This window comes from Chelmon rostratus, chromosome 7 (assembly GCF_017976325.1).
Source record: "Chelmon rostratus isolate fCheRos1 chromosome 7, fCheRos1.pri, whole genome shotgun sequence".
NCBI lineage: Eukaryota > Metazoa > Chordata > Actinopteri > Chaetodontiformes > Chaetodontidae > Chelmon > Chelmon rostratus.
In genome coordinates this window covers 29,293,653-29,314,940 of record NC_055664.1, presented here as the reverse complement: position 1 = coordinate 29,314,940, position 21,288 = coordinate 29,293,653, and the positions used below count along the sequence as shown (strand labels likewise).

Here is a 21,288-nt window from a genome sequence, read left to right as displayed (position 1 = left end):
ACAATGGATGAGACCAAACCAACCAACCACATGCCAAAATACTCTCTTTTTAAAATAGTGCTTTTTTCATCTTAATAAAAGTTTTTTTAAATATAAAAACATCATCATGTCTCGACTTTTCTTCCACGCACAGACAAGCATCACAGATTCTGTATATAAAAACATGTTTGACCAACACATTCAGGTCATTTTTTCCACACAGAGAAGAGTTTATAAATCATTTTTTCTTTTTACAGCGTTCTGCTACACGACTGTCAGACCTTAAAAAAATCTGAATCTTTTCGGTGGTCTGATAGAAAAATAACAAGTAGAAAGACAACAGAAAGCTCTGCTACACTTCAGCCGCCCCTCCCTGCGCTCTGATTGGATGGCAGAACACCTGCACGTGTGTGTGTGTGTGTGTGTGTGTGTTTGTGTGTGTGTTACAGTGTGCACGTTGACATGTTGTAAAAACTGGAATTCAGTTTGTTTCTCAGCCTCATAAAAGAGTAAATAAAGGATAAAACATGTCCGCCGGTTTTCTCAGATTATTTCTTTGACAGAGTCTCAACATCTGGATCAACGCCCACATGACGTCACTTCCTGTGTCAGTGCGACATGTAGAAGCTTTTCATGAGATGTGCTTGATTTACGATGAAAAATAAATGTTATAAATTCAAATGTTTGCCATACAATACAAATGGTCCCACATTCAAACTTAACGATGAGCATATGAATTGATCACAATGGAAACAACAATAGAGTCAGTTTGACTCTGGATTATTCTGAAGAACATGATTCAGTCGTGTCTTTTATTTCTTTGCTTCTCTTTGATGTGAATTCTTTTTCTGTTTGTTTCAGTTTGAGTTTTAATCAAAGACAGAAATAAATTCACTCTTTCAGCCTTTAATTAAAATTAGTGACTCTACAGCTGACTGACAGCAGTGAAAGGTCAGCAGATACTGTCAATCAAACAACCAGAGAAAACCAGCCAAGAAACAACATGAGGGAGGTGTCAGTGTGGTGGGCGTGGCCCGACGGCTGCATCATCTTCCTCTTTGTTTCGTTGTTGTTCAGAGCACCTTCTGTTGTGTTCTGTGTCCGTCTGTGTTGAGTTGCAGTTTATTTCAGATGGCGGTGTCCCAGAACACCGTGGCGGTCTGTCCGGCGCCACTGGCAGTGGGCGGGGCCGAATACGGCGGCGGCTGCTTCCTCTTCCAGCTGGGCAGGATGGGCATACTGTCCTGTTTACACAGATTCTTCTCGGGCCGCTGACGAGCTTTAATCTCTCGACATAAAATTCTTTTCCTCTCAATCATCTCCATCATGGTGGCATCTCCGCAGAGCCACGGCATCTGGAAACGGAAAACAGCTCAACGTCAACACGTCCACGAATCAGAGGACTTCACCGCAGCGTCTGCAGCCTCAGCTGGGACGTCCACTTTCTAACCATCATTTACCTCGACGCTCGTTTTGAGCCTCTTTGGGTTGGTTTTCACACTCTGAGGTGGTTTTATGTCTCTTTGTGGTCGTTATTGATGAAGAGGGAGGAGTCAACACTTGAAAATTATAAGTATTTAAATGATTAAAAGACTAAAATTCTGAAAAGATTTTGTGAAACTGATGCAGTTATTATAAATTCATGAAAAAACTGTTTACTGTTTGAAACGTGTGCATTGTACACCGTGACTATTGGTCATTGATTGATTGCTACTATCAGTCAGTCATGTGATTGGCTGTTACTGTGCGATGTCATCTCATGTGGGAGGTGTGTTGAGACAGGGGTGGGGCCAGGTAGTAGCTCGGAATTTCTATAGCAAGATTTAGCTAAACAACGACTGAGCAACGCACAGCCTTTTAACATGAAAACTTCAGGCTCAGGTTCAGGCTCAGGTTCAGGCTCAGGGTCCCGGTCAGGCTCAGGGTCCCGGTCAGGCTCAGGGTCCCGGTCAGGGTCCCGGTCAGGCTCAGGGTCAGGCTCAGGGTCAGGCTCAGGGTCATACTCAAAATGTGCCATGTAGGTAAAGCCACGTTTGTTTATTTATTTAAAGAATTGATCTTAGAGCACCGCAGCGACGAACGTTTGTAAAACTCAATATTCCAATTATTTTACTGTTTATCTCAGGTTTTAGTGTGGAACTGAACAGACAGACAGACAGACAGACAGACAGGCAGACAGGCAGACAGACAGACAGGCAGACAGACAGACAGTCAGTCAGTCAGTCAGTCAGACAGACAGACAGACAGACAGACAGTCAGACAGACACAGACAGACAGGCAGACAGACAGACAGACAGACAGTCAGACAGACAGTCAGACAGACAGACAGACGGGCAGGCGGACAGGCGGACAGACAGACAGACAGACAGACAGTCAGACAGACAGACAGTCAGTCAGACAGTCAGTCAGACAGTCAGACAGACAGACAGGCAGACAGACAGACAGACAGTCAAAGAGACAGACAGTTTATTTATGGTCTCAGGTTGTCAGTATATAGTTCCCATCTCACTCTGATTTTATTTACATGTATGTTATGATGACAGGTGACGACAGGTGATGACAGGTGACGACAGGTGACGAGAGGTGATGACAGGTGATGACAGGTGACGACAGGTGATGACAGGTGACGACAGGTGATGACAGGTGATGACAGGTGATGACAGACTCCTCAGGTAAACCCAGTTTGACACATGAGAAACAGATTTCTTGGATTTTATGCAGAAACTCAAAGTTTTCTCAATGAAGCTTCAGTCTGATGTTCAAATTCTGCAGTGACATCAAATTTATTCAAAAAAGAAGAGCGACAAATAACAAACATCACTGAATTCACTGTAAAATGTCCAGAGAATGATCGTCAGCCGGCGGGGGGGGGCTATGGATTAGTGGGCGGGGTTATGTGCTGGTGGGTGGGGCTGTGGTATGACTGGTGTTAAAGTTTAGTCAAGGTTTATGATTGGACGGGCCCTGGATGACATCAGAGTTGTTTTTTTAAGAAGAGTAAATCATTGTTATAAAGTTTTGATGAATTAATTTATTAAATTGCTTCAGCGTGAGTTCAGATTTAGTTAGTTTGATGTTTAATGTTAGTTTAACGTTAGTTTGACGTTAGTTTAATGTTAGTTTAATGTTAGTTTAGTTTAAGTTAGTATCAATGAGGAAACTTGTTAGTTTTAGTGTTACAGTTTAACTTCACTGTGAGTTTAGTGGCAGAAACACAAAACAAAAACATTTAAACACCAAATATTTGACAGAAAACTGAAAATATTTGAACACATCGAGTTTACTCGTTCACACGTTTACATTTTTCAAACTGAGTTGTTTACTCGTGTTTCACATGTTGATGAGCTGACTTGTTTACATGTTTCACCACCATGTTTACTTGTTTCCATGTTCACAGTTCATGTCAGTCAGCTGATGCAGCGTCTGTCCGTCTGTACATCTTTACTGTTGTTCAGTTTGATCCTGCGTAAAACATTTAATCTCTGTTTCAAAGAAAACTGCTGTTTAACATGATTTACAACATGGCTCTACATGAACAGACACATAGACCGACAAGACAAATAGACAGGTAGACAGACAGGTAGACAGACAGGTGTTTTACAGGTGTGGTACCTGGCTGAGGGCAGGGTGATGCTGCTCATGCAGGTGACGTTGTGGTGTCCCGCCTGGTGAAGGAACTCCCGACGTCGACGCTGAACGGCCGAGTTTACACACCGACTTCGATTCTGCGGATACGTTTTTGGACATTAATGGACACAAAGAGATCACTGAAGAAACTCTTCACCTGGTGTTCACCTGTCTGGATCCCTCCAGTTATCAGAGTCAGGATAAAGATCAGGTGACATGAATACAACAGGGCGGCAGACTGAAGCGAATCCTCAGAATCTGATCTGATTAGAAACACGAACGTCTGATTAACTGGACTGACGTTTAACCCTGACGTCTCGTCATTCGTATGACAGCATGAACCTGGCGTCCTCTATGTCCCTGTAGCGCCGTTGTTGCCGGACTCACCTCCTCCTCCTCCAGACAGCATCATGGTGGGGCTGACGGACGACCGTCCCATCCTGCTAGAAACTGGGCTGGACTGTCCGTCTCTGTCTTTGCTTTCATGTCTGGGCAGAGACCTGGAGTCTCCTACAGAGACACAGCGAGACAAAGAAAGGAGAGATGATCCCGATGAGACAACAGAACCGTTCTGACATCAGCAGCTCATTTATTCAAATCAATCAACAGTTTGTACAGGAAGTCATAGAAACTGAAATCTGATCAGATCCTGATCTGAAGAATCTTTTTATTAAAGCTTGTTAACTGTCTCATACTCATCATGAAAGCAGTTATGGTTTAACTTCCACATTACTACATTATCTTACATTAGATTCAGATTCAGACTACACAGGCCATCACACGCTGGCTGACTTTTAGCTGTTTACTTGAGGTAATTCACATCCTGAGATAAATACATTCAAAACAGGACCGAGTAAAAATACACATTCGTACAGAAGTTATTTTAAGAGTCCTCACATCACACTTCAATAATCACAGACAAATCAGGAATCAGGAATCATTTATTGTCATTACACAAGTTTCCAAGTGCAACGAAATTCTGTTCAGTTACACCGTCCCAGAGGACACAATGGCACAAATGAAAATGATTGAAATAAAGATTATTTATTGTGACGGACGATATGGGGGGCTGCTGGTGTTATCTATACCACTGTTTCTCAAGCCTGGTCCTAGAGTACCACTGCCCTGCAGGTTTTAGATGTATCCCTGCTCCAGCACACCTGATTCTAATGAATGGCTCGTTATCAGGCCTCAGCAGAGCCCAGTAACGAGCAGCAGAGCAGGGCAGCTGGTGCAAGATCCCTCTTTATTTAAATTTGGTGGGGGCTAACCCTTTAAAATTGAACTTTGACGAGAGAAGAAAGGTTTGTCTACAAAAAGATCCAAAAATGATGTGTCTCCTATTCACTGTTTGGATTTTACGGCAATTTTAGAAAGAAATTTCAGGCGATTTCTCACTGGCTCTTTCACTGATGATGTCATCCACTCCAGGGGGAGAAATTCTGAGCATTTTTTGAGAAACTTTATGGTCTTCAGATGGTCATAGCTCGAAAACCGTAAGAGATATCAAAAAATGTGTCAGGTTCATTTTGAAAATTATCTACGTTTTAAAGTTTAAATAAAGTCTTTAGGAGAAAGTATGGAGAAGCAGCGGACAATTGAAAAAGGCTGAAATTTGAGAAAATTTCCCCATTCATTTCTTATGGAAATTCTTTGCAGTTTTTTGCGTATAACTTTGCGAATTATTGACGAAAGAGCTATAAAAGTCGTAGCACACCATTCCCGATCGAGCCGCACGTTTTGATATATAGTTTGCGAGGGTTTTCTCAAAGCTGCGGGACGAGTTACGCGCCGAAATTCTGTCGAAGATGAAAAATGGGAAGAAAAAACGCGCGGGATAACAATAGTGGCTCGAGCTACTCGCCTTCTATAGCTCTTTTGAGCTAGCTCTTTGAGCTATAGAAGGCGAATTTCCCTGCAGTTGTCCTTCTCTCTGCTGTAGATCAGGGTTCAGCGCAGGTTAACTGATGATTTTAACAACAAACAAAGGCCTGGTGGTGAGAAAAGAAATGGGATTGTTGAAGCTACATACTGATCCTGAGCAGACGACATCAGGGAACAAATGGTCTCTCCGACGTTAGCATGTTGGTAAGACAGATTCTTTGTTAAGGCTAAGGTTTGGTCCCGAGCCTTCGACAGCTCTGAAGTGGATTTCGGTCGTGACTGGAACATCTCCCTTCATCTTCCAGTTTTTATTCCTATAAATGGAACAAGCTCGCAGGCTGTTAAAATCTGTGAGGATGGTTTGAATCAAGGTGAATCTTTGATGTGAAACCAGTTTTGCCTGCCTGCTGCAGTGTGTTTTTCTTTCAAAACCTCGTTTATTTAATAAAATGATCTTCAGTCAGATGGCTGACTGACAGTTGTCACCATGGCAACACCGTCTCCATGGAGACCAAACGAACTGCTGATAATCCTCCTTTATAGAGCTGCAGTCCTTAATCTCTGAATTCACCAGGACATTCAACCTCTGCGAGCCCAAACCCTCGTGCGTCTTCTCTCCGTCCTAACAGCTTTAACGAGACGCCTTTTTTCAATCTGTCTGCAGTCAGACGGACGGACGACATGAGGCAGACAACAGAGGATGAGAGACGACAGAGAGGAAAACAACAGTGGTGACACATTTCAATAAGAGAGAAACAGATAATATACAGCTGTCCTTCGTCTGTTCCTCCCTCTGTGATACGATGCAGCGCTGTCAGTGAATCAGCGTTAGCATTAATCAGACGCTGAGCAGCTGATCTGACACACAGCTGGGCTGCAGACATTTTATTATCTTTGTATTGCTAATTGTGTTAGCCTCTTCTGTTTCTAAAAGTTTCAACAGAAGGTTTGAGGACAGTGAACCTGACTTTACAGCCCCTGTTCAGACTCACTGCAGTGAAGAGAAGTCCCTGTAAAACCTGCAGCCATTTATTTTAATCTGATGCCAGTTCAACTTGTTGGTCTCGTGTCTGCAGAACCCCCCCGGTCACAGCTGTCAGAGGGAGAACCAGTCAAACACGACATTTAGACGAATGATTTCACAGCTTATCTGAAAAGAAAGAACGGATGCAGTGTGGGGCGCTTACCTTCGCTGTCTCGGCTCTTCCTGCCTCCCCCTCCTTTCTTCATCACCTGTCGACCTGAGCTAAACAGGTTGTTGAGTTCGTCCATTGGGCTTGTGGGAGTCTGCGACCTCAATGACACGTTCTGCATGGAGCCGTGGGCGGAAGAAGAGTTACTGAGTTTAGCCCCGCCTTCCCCAGCTCTGTGCGAGGATGACGAAGAGGAAGATGAAGAGCGAGGCATACTTCCTCCTGCCATCAGTGCGTCGTATGGCGGTGGCCTCTTCAGGCTCAGAGGAGTCAGACAGCGACCCATGCTGACCGGAGAAGGACATGCTGATTGGCTGCGGGGGTAACCGTGGCCACTGTGGGCGGAGGCAGAGGACTTGTAGAAGTTTGAGGGGAGGGGTGGAGCAGATGAGCGGCCGGAGGATGTGATGGTGTGGGTGGAGGGCAGATCCCGGTCTCTGTCCCGGTCTCTGTCTCGATCACGATCCCGTTCTCGCTCCTTTCGGTGGTGGGTGGAGCTCTGCGGGTGTTCGACACCACCCGACTTGCTGTAGGAGACGTTCTCTATCATGGGCAGACGGGTGACGTCTAACGGGGTGAGGGGGGACTCGTCAGAGTTTGGGGAGCACTGAGCTGGGGCGGGGGGGAAGACGAGCAGTGGTGGGCGGTGAGTCAGGAGGTTGGGAAAAGGTGGAGGGATGTCGCAGAGCGAGCCGCGGGACGACCAGGCTTCAGGATCCACGATGGCAGAGTGGGCGTCCTGCAGGAAGTCCTCCAGCATCGGATACTTCATCTCCTCGTACACAGACTCGCTCTGCTCGTCCTCCACCGCCTCCTGACCTTTCAGCTCCTGCAGGATGTTTCCCACCATCTCGATGTAGACGGGTTCCTCATCGTCTGTGTCTCTCGATGCCGGGCTCTGACTTTGGGATGAAGATTTGTCCCATCGCAAGGAAGACTTCTTGTTGCCGTGATTACGGATGTAAGATTCATCAAAGGAAGTGCTGAGCTGAGTGTTCGGGTTCCTTTTGGGTTTGGGTGGAGGCATCTTCTTGTAGTCTTCACTGTAGAGATGAGCTCGAGCTGCAGCCAAACAGACAGAAATATTAAAAACTGACACTGAGACCGACCGACAGCAGCTGCATCACTTCTGAAAGACAATTATAAAACCAGGGACCATTCATGTGTTGAGTTTAACCAGCAGGTGTTGGGTTTAACCAGCATGTTTTGAGTTTAACCAGCATGTGTTTGGTTTAACCAGCATGTGTTGAGTTTAACCAGCAGATGTTGGGTTTAACCAGCATGTGTTGAGTTTAACCAGCATGTGTTGAGTTTAACTAGCAGGTGTCAGGTTTAACCAGCAGGTGTCAGGTTTAACCAACAGGTGTCGGGTTTAACCAGCAGGTGTCGGGTTTAACCAGCAGGTGTCGGGTTTAACTAGCAGGTGTTGGGTTTAACCAGCATGTGTTGAGTTTAACCAGCATGTGTTGAGTTTAACTAGCAGGTGTCAGGTTTAACCAGCAGGTGTCAGGTTTAACCAGCAGGTGTCAGGTTTAACCAGCAGGTGTCGGGTTTAACCAGCAGGTGTCGGGTTTAACTAGCAGGTGTTGGGTTTAACCAACAGGTGTTGGGTTTAACCAGCAGGTTTCAGGTTTAACTAGCAGGTGTTGGGTTTAACCAGCAGGTGTCGGGTTTAACCAGCAGGTGTCGGGTTTAACCAGCAGGTTTCAGGTTTAACTAGCAGGTGTTGGGTTTAACCAACAGGTGTTGGGTTTAACCAGCGGGTGTCAGGTTTAACCAGCGGGTGTCAGGTTTAACCAGCAGGTGTCAGGTTTTACCAGCATGTGTTGAGTTTAACCAGCAGGTGTTGCGTTTAACTAGCAGGTGTCAGGTTTAACCAGCAGGTGTCAGGTTTAACTAGCAGGTGTCGGGTTTAATCAGCAGGTGTCAGGTTTAACCAGCAGGTGTTGCGTTTAACTAGCAGGTGTCAGGTTTAACTAGCAGGTGTCAGGTTTAACCAGCAGGTGTCAGGTTTAACCAGCAGGTGTTGCGTTCCCACCTTCAGCCTGCTCTGGCGTCTCTTTGGTCTCTTGGGTGTCTCTCTTGGTGACTCCGGAGCCTCCATTTACTGTCTCAGAGCTGCTGCTCAATTTGGTGTTGGGGTCTCTCTTGGGTTTGGGCGGGGGTTGTTTTCGACTGTGGTTGGAGTCATCATCTCCTCCGCCCACCGAGTGGAGGGACTGGGATCGTACAGTGAAGCCCTGACTTGGTGGGGGCAGACGGTCCTGTGGTGCTGGCATTGTCATGAAACCCATCCTGAAATGTTTCCCGGAGTATGCCCCGTCTGTTGCCATGGCAACATCTTCACCAATCCTGGACAGACCAATGGAAAGACTCGTTAGTACAACTGTATGATCACTAATCAGCCAACACAATGCTTTATAAAATAAAATAAAATAGGCCTAATCGGACAAACAGCGAATCACAAACCCTCAGAGGTCTCAGAGGTGCAACAACGAAGTGAACACAGTCAAAGGAAGCTCTTAATGAGCTTTTTCATCCATGTTTATATTCATTTTTCTCTCGTCAGTGACTTTTCTAACGTCCTGTTTGTTCCAACAATAGTGAAACAAGAAGTGGAGCTTCTCTCAAGAAGAACTGCAGAAATCTGACTGGCATAAAGTGTTCATTTATAATCATAAACTTCCCTTTAGACTGTGGATGGGGAACATCCCGCCTGTATATTCGCCTTCAATATGAAAAACAGCAATTTGGGATTCAAAAAAAAAATCTGTAGACTGCAATTACATTTTTCTGGTGGCCCAACCAGTTGAAATTGACTTTACAGTGGTGTGTGTTTCAGGACAACAACATATGCACACACACAGATGCAATCACTGGCTACACCGAGGATTACTGTGTGGACAATCCCAAATGAGATGCCCTGGGTTAATGGGAAGTTCATGCCAGACTTACAGCTGGGACTGATGCCTACAACGTGGGTGTACAGGAAATCAAGGTATGAGTGCTATTAGCAGTGCTTAGAAACAACACAGGGACAAAGTGGCAGTTAACTACCAGAGCTGCAACACTAGAAACATGGTCAGGACCAGGAACCACCACAGAGTAGAAAGGAAAACTGTCTGCACGTCTCCAAGATGACCTGAACACCTTCTTTTCAAACTTTGAGAACAACTCCTGCCCGCTAGTCATATCCAGGGCTGATATGTGCACATCCCTCAAAAAGATCTCCAGGCAAGGTCCCTGGAGATCACCAGGCCAGTGTCTTTTTCAACCTGTCCCTGGTCCAGTCTGTGGCCCCCACATGTCTCAAGAGTCCACCTTTAAGTCAAATCAAATCAGTTTTATTCATAAAGCCCAATATCACAATTTGCCTGAAGGGACTTTACAATCTGTCCGTTATAGGACACCCTCTGACCTCAGAGCTCGGACTGAGATACAGAAACTCAAATCGTTTCATGGAGGAAACAAGAAAGACAGCTCAGGAAGGGTCCCCCTCCCAGGACAGACAGAAAATACATGTTGTGTGTCCAGAATAGGTCAACCAAAAAAAATCATATAAACACAATATAAATGACTGCTGATGATAAAAATGCAGATGTTTGTAGATACTAGGGTTAGTAACCCTAAAACACGAGTGAAGTGAAGAGTTTGTTCTTTCTTTTCTATTTTCTATTTGTTTCGTTCTAATGTTTAAACGTCTGCCCTCTTTTATGTTGTGTGTCGTAGAGCCTCATTTGTATTTGCATGATTTTCTTTTTACATGCACTGTTAATGATTGCTGTATTTTTACGGTGAAATTCTACAGCCCACTCCCGTTTCTGTGGAATACGGCAACTTGCTGCAAGGAAAATTGCATTCTGGGAGACTTGTGTGGACAACCCGCGCCGATATTTGAATCCACAGCAGATCGCTGTAATGAATTGCAACGTCACAGCTGCAGAAAGCCGTGTAGCCAATCCAGTCTCAAGGAACGCATTTCCCTCCTCACCTTTGCTTCGGCGTTCGGTCTCCAACCTGGCTCTACGTCCGACAGAGACACTTCCTTGCTCGAATAAAGATTCAATTCAGGTAAGAACCAGACTAATGTTGATAACAGCCAGCATAAAGGCGAGCCTTATGCTACGTTCATTAGGGAATGCTAGCCTTATGCCGGTTATTAGCATAAGGCTAGCGCAACTTCGCGCTGTATGCTAACGTTTTTACGCTCGCGACAGACTTTCGAGCGGCTTCGACGCTTCATTCTCGTTATACCGTACAGTCATATTAACAACATTATCAGCGTTTAATAACGTCGATATTGTTTACAAACTTATTGAAACACTTCCGGCATGCTTTTCAAATTAAAAGCCCGTGCAAATACGGACTAGGTCGCTTCAGTTGTTTCAACAAGGCTTTAAAATGAAGAAATATCTCCCGATATATGTGCTTAATTCTTTGAAGGCTTCAAACAACTGCCATTTTATTGGGCTCATTTCACTTTAGGGGCAAAGTCTATGAGGGCCACAGTGATGTTGATAGGTACGTGTGTATTTCAGTGGGGTTAGGTATCTTTGGATTTTGTCAGATCATTCATTGACATGTTCCTTTTTTCCCCAGGATGTAATGCCTGTGGTGTTTTGAGTGACTGTAAGTACACACACTGCAGTTCAGTGTTGTCCAATCTTATGTAAATGTCCTGTGATGTTGGTCAAGTTTTTATCCTCTGTGTTGGTGTCTTCCCACAGAGCCTAGTGGATCCTGTCTGAGCAGCTATCCAAGAAGGCAAGCAACAAAGATGTCCAGTCTGCCCTGCAAGGAGAGGGAGTTGATGTAGCCTCCTCCACTGTGCCACTTCTCTTGGCCCACTTCAAGGAGGACAAGGAAGGACTGTATATTTACTGTGTATTTCTGCTTGTAGGTACTCAGTGATTATCAATAATTACTTCACCATGTTCATTTCTTAGGACATGCACAGCCAAGACACAGGCAATGGTCCAAAGACATGCTGGATGCATGTGGCTGACATCTTGCATGTGTGTCATGCTTTTTTGAGAGTCTGTTGCGTTTAAGTCCAGGGGAAATGGTTGTGGAATCCTAGGGCAGGACAGTTTTTGTTTTGAATGTAATTGGAACATTATTAAACGGGCAGGTCATCAAATTAGTCAAATCAGGTTGGGAAGATTTCTTTATTTTTTGACTTTTGTATCATGTTATTGATTTGTTTATATCTGTAAGCTGATGAAATGGAATGGACTTTTCCTGTTCAGTAGGAAATGTGTCAGTTTGTGGGATTCCACAGCCATTTCTACTAGACTAGGTCAATGTTGTGAGCGAGGTAAGAATTCACAAATAATTGGGTTTTTTTTCTGCAGGCAGGTGCATCAGCTGCTGATGTCGAAGAGGCACTTACCCTGCCTGCCAGTCCTCGGTTGATACTGGTTGGTATGTGCTCTAAGTATATTGTATCAAATGCTACCAGTCATAAGCATTAATCTTTCATTGTTCTTTATTGGAAATATATGAAATCTGTTTGTTTCAGGTGATACTCCACATTGGATGCTGAGCATTGAGGGCCAGGTGGTGTGTGAGGGGACCACCTTTGTGTCTGGCCTTGCAGTACTTTTTGCGTCATATTACAACTTTAACCTGCAGTACCAGGATGAGGCGGCTTGTACGCTGGAGTTCATTCAAAGGTCAGCAGCTCTCACACTTTCACCTACATACAGATGGTACTACTTCCATGTTGCCTGTTTCATGCATGACTCTCAGGAGATTCACCTGTGAAGTCCACTCTCCTCTCCATCTTACTGACTCCAACTTTAATCGGATTGCTAAGTGCATGTATTTATTTTGTGCATTTTTTTGTGTTTTCCAAATTTCAGACGGTTCATCGATATAAATCCTGAGAAGGGAACAAGAGCCCAGCAAGGAAAAGTGGTGTCAAAGAAGACTGGAAGAGAAGTGCAAAAGAAGCCACACAATGTCAATCCACACGTTGCCACACTTCTGCGCAAGCTTATGGATTACAAGTGGGACTTTGGAAATTAGTCAACACGTACCCCCTCTCTCACACTGTGACACACACACATACACACAGGGAAGGAGGTGAGAGGGACAGAGGAGCAGGAAAGGGGAGAGAATGAAGAAAGGGATTGTGGTGTGAGGAATGTTTAGTATGTCCAAAAATGTTCTAATAGAATGTTTTATAGTAAAAGGGACAGAGCAGCAGGAAAAGGTAGAGTGGGAAGAGAGGGACGGCAGTGTGAGGAATGTTTTGTTGGTCTAAATATGTCCCAGCTGAAATCCCTTTTTGCATTTGTTCTTAAATGACATAACATTGTCTGTTTAAAAAATGTTTGGTCAGTCAAATAAAATGTTTTACACTAAATTGCAAAATACTGCCAAATACTGTGAATTAAATTTACAGGGCTGTAAATGGAAATGAAAATCACAGAATAGTAGTGTAATAAAAATTACAGTAATAGTAGATATCAATATGAAATTGCTGTAAATGGAAATAAAAATCACAGAATAGTACTGTAATTAAAGTTACAGTACTATTTTGTAAATTATATTTACAGTAATACTGCTGTAAATTTACAGCAATTAGCTGGCTACTCTGCTGCCAGTAAATTACTGTAAATTTACATGTAAATTTTTTACAGTGTGTATTAAATGAGCGTTGTTGGATAGATTTCATGTCTGTACCTGCTGGGCACTTGACAAATAAAGACAGAGACCTTGTGATAACAACATTTATCTCCACGTTCAGCAGCGGTCACAGCTTTAACGTTTATGTGTTAATGTGTTTTCTACCTCTTGATGGCTTCTTCTTGTCGTCTTTTCTTCTGGTGTTTCTCCTGCAGGTAGGTCCAGTTGGTCTGGTTCCGAATGCGGTCGCTCTCTCTGGCGATGTCAGAGGCGTTTTGAATCACCAGACCGTCGTATGTTCGAAGACCGCTGTCCTCTACATACTGAAAGAACCTTCTGAAGGAAGATGCCTCTTGCTGAGAAGTCATGGCTCCCCAAAGACCTGAGAGCAGGATCAGAGAGGACCACATCACAGAGAGTAACACTTTTCTTCTGACTGTGTATCAGTCAAATAAACAGTGTGTCAGTGAAGAGCAATCTAACTTACAGAGTTTATCCAGGGTATTAAACAGGAATAATAAATAAATTCAGATCCACTGTAAGTTTGGCATCGTTTGATGTTTTCTGGGATTGTTGATCTGTCAGATGAATTACATCTCTGTTACCATCAAGAGTTGTTATTCTTAACGATAGTAAAAATGACTTTGTCACTTTTCCAACATGGTTTAATGTCACCTCTGAACAGAGTGGAGTGTTTGAAGAAGTCCTGTTCCTGTTGACCTCTCCTTCTAACAGCCAGTGTTGGTTTGTTTTGTTGACCTCCATCTTTGACCAGTCTGCAGTGGTTTGTTTACAGTTTTTGGGAGTGTCTCAGTTTTAGTTTGAACTGTTGTGATCTGGTTGATTTAGTTTTTTCATTTCCTGTTTTATGTTGAAGGGTCACCTCATGTGTTATCTCTTGCTTTACTTCCTGTGATTGTTTGATCCGTTTCACCGTTGTCTCATTAGTCCCTTCTGTTCATTGAATCTGTGTTTTCCCGTCAGTCTGTCAGTTCATCTTTGTTCGTTCGCATCAAACATTCCTGTCTGTGAGTTTTTCCCCGAGATTCTGTGATTCAGATTCAGATTTAGTTTCCTTGTACTTTACTTGCATTGGACTCCCTTGATTTGGATTTTGTTTGCCTCGTCGGACCGTTCTGTGGTTTTGATCCTCACCTCCCTCATCTGCCCGTAAGTCTTGGACTTTTAGGTTTATTATCTTAATATATTTGTTCAACTGCACTGATACAGTTGAACAGATACTTCAGAGACTTCTGGAAAACGAGTCGTCTGTTAAAGCGAAGAGAAGTGTGAGTTCCACCTAAACTCCATCAGCTTCGTCAGTGAAAGTGGACAAGTGAAGACAGACACCTAAAAAGATCCAGGCAGAGCCATTGTCAAACCAACTTCTACTGCAGGCTCATCAGAGACTTTCGATGTCAAAGATGGCCGTGTCCCTGAGCAGAGGAACAGAATGGAGAACGCTGTGGACGATGATGCTGCTCTTGTGAAAATGTTGAAAGCTCGTTTAAAAATAGATTTTAACTCTTACTGGATGATGAAGGATGTGGACGGGTTTGACAGGGGGTGCTGTTATAAAGACGTGCTTTGCTGTGTTGTGGATGAGGAGCTGATCTTTGGTCGAGTACTGAGATGATCTGGATTCTGTGAATCCTGGTTTTTACTGACTTTGCTGGTTTTTTGATGTCGTTTATTATTGTTGTTTTCTAACATTTTAAATTTTATAATAAAGTTTTGTTAAAATTCAAATTCTATCTCTCTCTCTCTCTCTCTCTCTCTATGTCTCTCTCTCTCTACGTCTCTCTGAATTGCTCCCCTCCCCCACTGCTCTGTCTCTCAGCATCCTTCTAAAAATGGAACAGGGAGTCAGCTGATGGTAACCTAGCAACAGCAGCATCTCTCAGAGGAGCATGATGTAATGCTTCCTGTCCATGGGTGAGGAACAGAAGAGGAAGAGGATCAGGAGAGGAGGAAGAGGAGATGAGGACCCCCGGTGAGAGGGAGCTTTAGCTCCTCAGAGGAACATCGATGCCTGCTGTCCTGAGGAGTCAGCTCAGTGTCATGTTGGGTTTTGTTCCCCTCCCAGTCCTTTGTGACTCGGTACCTCTAAGGCCAGCACACCCCCAGCCTGGTCCTGCTGTGAGGGGAGGGAAGTGAACAGCTGAACAGGTGGGGAGCTGATTGGCTGGCTGTGAGGAGCATGGAGGGAGGAGCAGAAAACAAAACCGTGACACCGGCCCTGTCCCTGTCCACCCCCCCCCCCCCCCCCCCCCTTCAGTAATTTTATCCAGATTTTTGGTATTTCTTCTGACATTTTAACACTTTGAGTGGAAAACACTGTGTCTTCAGATTAAATACAGTCTGCCTCTCTCTGAATCTCCCTGTAAAAATCTCAACAGTAAAGTTGAACTCTCATGATGACCTTTGACCCTGATACATAACTCACAGCTGTCAATCATCTGTCAAACATTTCTGCAATCAGAACAGAAAACAATATATATCACATCTGTTGGTTGGAACAATTTAACGGAGCTGTGATCATCTAAAAACCTCTGTTCTACGACAGAAGTCGGGTCTGTTAACCCCTCACCGGTGAATTAATCAGACTGCTGTTACAGAACAGAGCTTTTTAGATTTCTAGATACTTTGCTTTATTACAGCATGATGATGATATTTCTTTTTGAGTTTGAGCTGAAAAACACTTCAGCGCTTGTAGTTAATCAACAGCATTGATCAGATTAAAAGGGCGTCTGTGCAGGAACATTCTGACACAGACTCGCTTCCTGTTTGAATTCTGGAGGATAATAAAAGACTTTCCAGGTATGTTCACCTTCATTTATTCAGACGGTTACTTTCAAAACAAGAATCCACTTTTAAATCAAATGAAATTCTCATTTAATCTGTAACTTTACTCTCAGATCTGATTCAAGATGGCGGCCATGTTGAAGTGAGATGATGCTGCCACTGATTTTCCAGTTTGCAATACAAACACGCCAGATGTGCTTTGAACACACTTTATTGACACCGTCAGCAACGTCATGCGTGACTCGATGACAGAACGATGAACATTTCTCACCGGCAGAGAGACAAAGTCGAAATAACCAAAGTGGGCCAATGAATAAAACCAGCAAACATCAGGATCAAACATGAACGTGTGAAACGACAGAATGAAGCCGAATGAAGGAGGAGAGAGAAGGCTTACCAGAGGATCAGCAAGGACTCAAACTCCCTCCATCCTCCTTTGACTGTATCCTTCGGTGTCTCCTTCAGTGTCTCCTTCAATGTCTCCTTCTCTCCCTCCTTCAGTCCTCTCTGTGCGAGAACAAAGATGGAGCGATGAAGCTTCCTGTCGTCCTCACAGATCTCTGCAGCTCAGAGGAAACGATGACTCGCCGTGAATCTCGTCTGCACCAACGTTAATCCACATCCACCCTTCAACACCTCCTTCCTCTCTTCTTTCACTTCGTCCCCCCGTCATGTATCCTCACAGCTGTAAGAACCACGGCTCACACACGCACGCACACACACACACACACACGTCTCACAGTCACACACCCTTCAGCCACACACACACACACACACACACATCCCCGACGACAGTCGCCACAAGAACCGAGAGGCTGAAACCACGGCAACCTGACAGCATCCTAACCCTGCTGACTCCTCCCCCTGCTGCTGAGAGAGAGAGAGAGAGAGACAGAGTGAGAGAGAGAGGGACAGAGAGAGACACACAGAGAGAGAGAGAGAGAGACAGAGGGAGACACAGAGAGAGGGAGAGAGAGAGAGACAGAGTGAGAGAGAGAGGGACAGAGATTTGATTTTTTTGATTTTTAACCAGACGTTTATTTGTCTTTTTGTTCGCTGTATAAATTCATTAATCAGGACATTCACACAAACAGACTAACTGTCAGGTGTTACAAGCGTAACAGTCCCTCTGCTACAGAGCAGAGCCCCCCCTCATAACCCCACCTCACCTGGAAACTGTCCAGGTCCTGAGCAGCCCTGTAAAACCTGAAATCAACCAGTCCCAGCACTGTTGGACATGGACAAAGTCAGATTTACATGATCTGTGGGCAAACCAGAAACATTCAAGAGCTGCTCTAAAAGCCTTGTCCTGAAGCAGGGCGCTGTTAAAACGTTTGACAGCTGCAGTCAGTGAAGCAGGCTGAGGCTCCTGGTGGTTTCTGTCCAGCTCTGGATTCTCAGTCCAGTTAAAATCACCACCTAAAAACAAATACTCGTCACTGCTGCAGCAACACTCAACGCATCATCCAAGATGGCGCCGCACGAGTGGCAGCTAGTAACAGCAGCTCTGACCGCTTTTCTTTGTTTAAGTGTTTTTTTGTGTGTTTCTCGTCTTTTTTCCATCAGTCTCAGCCGATCATGCGTACCTATGGATGTAGAACTGTTGAGACTCGTGATTTGCTTTTTAATCTTTTCTGGACTTCGGGGGATCCATTCAGCCACGGCTCCGTGTTTACACTCGGGATCAGCTGTTAGCGCTGTGCAACACCGGCGTACTCCCAGCAGAAAGACCGGAGATCGCTGCAGAGATACAGAGATGGAGAAGTGGACAAGCGAAAACAGTATGAACCATCCATCCTGTCTCTTATTATGGGGAATGTGAAATCTCTCCCAAATAAGATGGAAGAGCTAACGGCGCTCACCAGACTGCAGCGGGAGTATCCGGAGTGTAGCTTCATGTGTTTCACGGAGACGTGGCTGAACGAACTCACACCGGACACACATGTCGCACTGGATTATTTTCATCTTCTGAGAGCGGACAGGCGAGCGATGGAGTGCTGTAAGAGGAAGGGTGGGGGCATCGCGATGTTTGTGAACAGGAGATGGTGTAACCTAGGACACATATTTATTTATCCTGGCTCTCGAAGAAGGCGGACGCTTTTTCTTTCGCTCCCTCCCTGCCCTTATCTACCCTGCTACTGCTCTTTGTCCTGTGCTGTCTCTGTCTAACTATCTCGGAGCCTCTCTCTGCATTCTCCTCCAAATCCAAAAATGATGGATCTGGTCAGCTGGTCTCTCAATGCAATTGACCATATTTTCTCCACAATGAAGTTGGGTAAAGGAGAACCCGCCTGCCCTGACGGAACGTTCGCAGCCGGCTACACGTTGGACTCCTGGGAGAAGGGGAGGATCGTGTGTCTGTCGGTTCTTTCCGTTGAGGATGTTGAAGATGCATACACAATTGGATTTATGATCTTAGGCTTTCTGCTGTTTGGCTTTGGCGGATACCTGATCTACTGCATAATAAGGAAGATGCTGGCGGAAATTGGCAAGCTGCTTGCCTTGATCGAGGGAATGTGCAGGGCTGCCAGCACTCAGACTCAAGCGATTTGTGAGCTCAATCGCAAACTGGATGCAATTCCTGAGCTCCTTCGCCGGTCGGATAACAACTTGGAGAAGCTGTCGGCTCGGCTCGGCTGAATTGGTCACTAATTCGGACATTTTGGAGCAAGCCACCGTGAGACCAGAGAGACTCAAGGGCAGACAGAAAAATTCCAGGTCGGCCCGTCCCAAAACAATTGTTATCTCGATTGGCTCCCAGACATAAGCGGCCTTCTCAAGGACGCTTATCTCTCCACTCTCCTGGATGTTTCTGCAGACAAGATGCTCCGACCCCACCTCGTTCTGGGACATTCACCCTTACCCTCAATTCAACGCCTTCTTTGGCTCCTCACCCCCCTCCTTCCCCCGTGCGGCATAGTAGGCCAAGGGTTGAGGACGGCGCCCTGTAGGAGCTGCAGCCCTCCCCCGGGCGACTGTGCTGTGACTCCCCCCCCCCGAACTTCCTTCCCCCACCCACATGTGCAGGTGTTACAGTCTTGTTATGATGTCTTAAATGTTGCTTGTGCTGAGGTGTTTTTTTTTTTACCAAGCCCACACTGTGCCCCCCCCAATGGGCGCAGTCTGAGATTAGTCTTTTTTTTTTTCTCTCTCCTCTCCCTCCCCTCCTGTTTTCATTTGTTTTTCATCTAGTAAGCGAGGCGCCGCCCTGCTGGTTGCATCGTGGTTCTCCTGTCCCTGTCTTCCCATGTCAATTATTTGTACTGTCTTTTGTGCCATTGTGTCCTCTGGGACGGTGTAACTGAACAGAATTTCGTTGCACTTGGAAACTTGTGTGATGACAATAAATGATTCCTGATTCCTGATTCCTGATCAGTGTTAAGGAGCAGTGCTGCATGAGGGAGTTCTCACACACCATCGTGATAACTGTGTACACCCCCCCACCAACGCGGCAGCAGCATGCAAGCTGCTACATAGGGGGGGGGGGTTCTGCTGGCAGTCCTGAGCAACAGTCTCGCAGGAGTGTGGTCCTTACCTTCCTGCCTAAGAAAGGTGAGCTGGAGGCCGGTGTCACTGCTCTGTACGGATTATAAGCTCCTCTCCAGATCCAAAGGGGAGTCAGACAAGGCTGCCCCTCTCTGGTATGTTGTATTCTTCAGCCTTTGAGCCTTTGTTGAACAGACTTAGATCTGGTCTTCAGGGCCTGACTGTTCCAGGTTGTGATGTCCCGTTAAAACTGTCAGCATATGCAGATGAGTTGGTCCTTCTGGTGGACAGTCAGCAGGATGTTGATGTCCTAATAAAAGGACAGCAACCAGTTTGGGTCAATATGATCTGCTGAAGTTAACTGGGACAAAAGTGAAGCTCTCAGTGTTGGAGGTGAAAAGGAGAACAAGACGGGGGGCAAAATATTTAGGAGTGTTTTTCAGGGGAGCAAACCTTTGTCCTTAAAAACTGGGAAAAGGTGCTCAAAAAGTCAAAGGTCGCCTTGCAAGGTGGAGATGGATTTTAAGTAAAATGTCCTATAGAGGTATAATTTGGTATCGACCCCCCACCAGACCTGCTGTCAAAGATCCAGGGTCTTCTTGTGGACTTCCTCTGGGACAGACTGCACTGGGTGCCTCAGAGTGTGCTCTATCTGCCAAGGGACGAAGGAGGACTGGGCCTGATCCACCTCGGCATAGAGGGGTCACCTTCCGTCTCCAGTTCCTATCAAGGTTTCTGTGTGGTCCTGCTGATTGAGTTCTACTGTGGACAGTTTAGGATCTGGAACTGTTTGAAAAAAGAGAGACAGGAACCGGTCATATATGGGACCAGGTTCAGTGCAGTCTGTCAGGTGGGGTCGACGCTGCTTGGGAAGTTCTGCAGGTCTAACTTGGTGACTCTGAGACATGTGGTCCAGCTCGCAGGTGCGAACATGGACAATGCAGCTGCTGTGGCGTCCCGTCTGGAGGTGGGATCAACCCGTGTCATCGGTCTGCTGCTCGGTAAATGGAGAGCTGCTCTGACAGACAGTGAACGGACTCTGCTGGTTCAGACTCTGCTGGTTCAGACTCTGCTGGTTCAGTATTGTGATGGTTCTGTTAAACCCGATGAGAGCGATGTTTTCCCGTCTGTAAACATTTCCCCAGATTTTAAAGACTGTTCAGGACCTCTTTTAAAAAGCAGGAACACCTCTGAGCTTTCTTTATCACACATACACAGAAAGTGGGTGGACAACATGTTCATTAAGGTTTTGAACAGGGACAAATTAAACGGTAAAACTGACCCCCCATGGAGAGCTCACTTAGGTCTGAGTGACGGTGCTGGACCTGAATGGAGAGCTCACTTAGGTCTGAGTGACGGTGCTGGACCTGAATGGAGAGCTCACTTAGGTCTGAGTGACGGTGCTGGACCTGAATGGAGAGCTCACTTAGGTCTGAGTGACGGTGCTGGACCTGAATGGAGAGCTCACTTGGGTCTGAGTGACAGTGCTGGACCTGAATGGAGAGTGCTGTATACCACCGCTGGTGAAAACGCTCTCTGTCTGTCTCTCTTTTTCTCTCTCTCTGGTTCCGCATGAGGTTTCTTGCTGCTTCTTTCTTGCCTCCTTTATTTCCATGTAGAGATCGAGCCAATCGCAGCCAATTTTGCAGATGACTGACGCTTCGAATAGCCAATGTAATTC

At 45.4% G+C, this 21,288-nt stretch overlaps 1 protein-coding gene and 2 long non-coding RNA genes across 4 annotated transcripts; 2 read left to right on the top strand and 1 right to left on the bottom strand.

Annotated features, from left to right (window-relative positions):
• Nucleotides 1–1,106: 1,106 nt before the first annotated feature.
• nyap2a (neuronal tyrosine-phosphorylated phosphoinositide-3-kinase adaptor 2a) lies at nt 1,107–16,635 on the bottom strand. Of its 2 annotated transcripts, XM_041941291.1 has the most exons (7): nt 16,519–16,635; nt 13,482–13,698; nt 8,722–9,035; nt 6,678–7,739; nt 3,985–4,116; nt 3,592–3,704; nt 1,107–1,334 (listed from the first exon to the last, which is right to left on the bottom strand). In XM_041941291.1, the coding sequence occupies exons 2-7, from the start codon at nt 13,682–13,684 to the stop codon at nt 1,107–1,109; spliced, it is 2,052 nt and encodes a 683-aa protein (XP_041797225.1). In that variant the 5' UTR covers nt 13,685–13,698; nt 16,519–16,635. The 2 variants fall into 2 exon arrangements, with proteins under 2 accessions (XP_041797225.1, XP_041797227.1); XM_041941293.1 differs by lacking the exon at nt 1,107–1,334 and having other exon boundaries at nt 3,333–3,704; nt 3,994–4,116; nt 6,678–7,745.
• On the top strand, nt 10,638–11,543 carry LOC121609615. Its single transcript, XR_006007004.1, has 3 exons — nt 10,638–10,754; nt 11,283–11,312; nt 11,411–11,543. It is a non-coding gene; the product is annotated as an uncharacterized LOC121609615 (long non-coding RNA).
• Nucleotides 12,029–12,589, top strand: LOC121609614. The gene is made up of 3 exons (XR_006007003.1): nt 12,029–12,107; nt 12,205–12,358; nt 12,548–12,589. It is a non-coding gene; the product is annotated as an uncharacterized LOC121609614 (long non-coding RNA).
• Nucleotides 16,636–21,288: the final 4,653 nt, after the last annotated feature.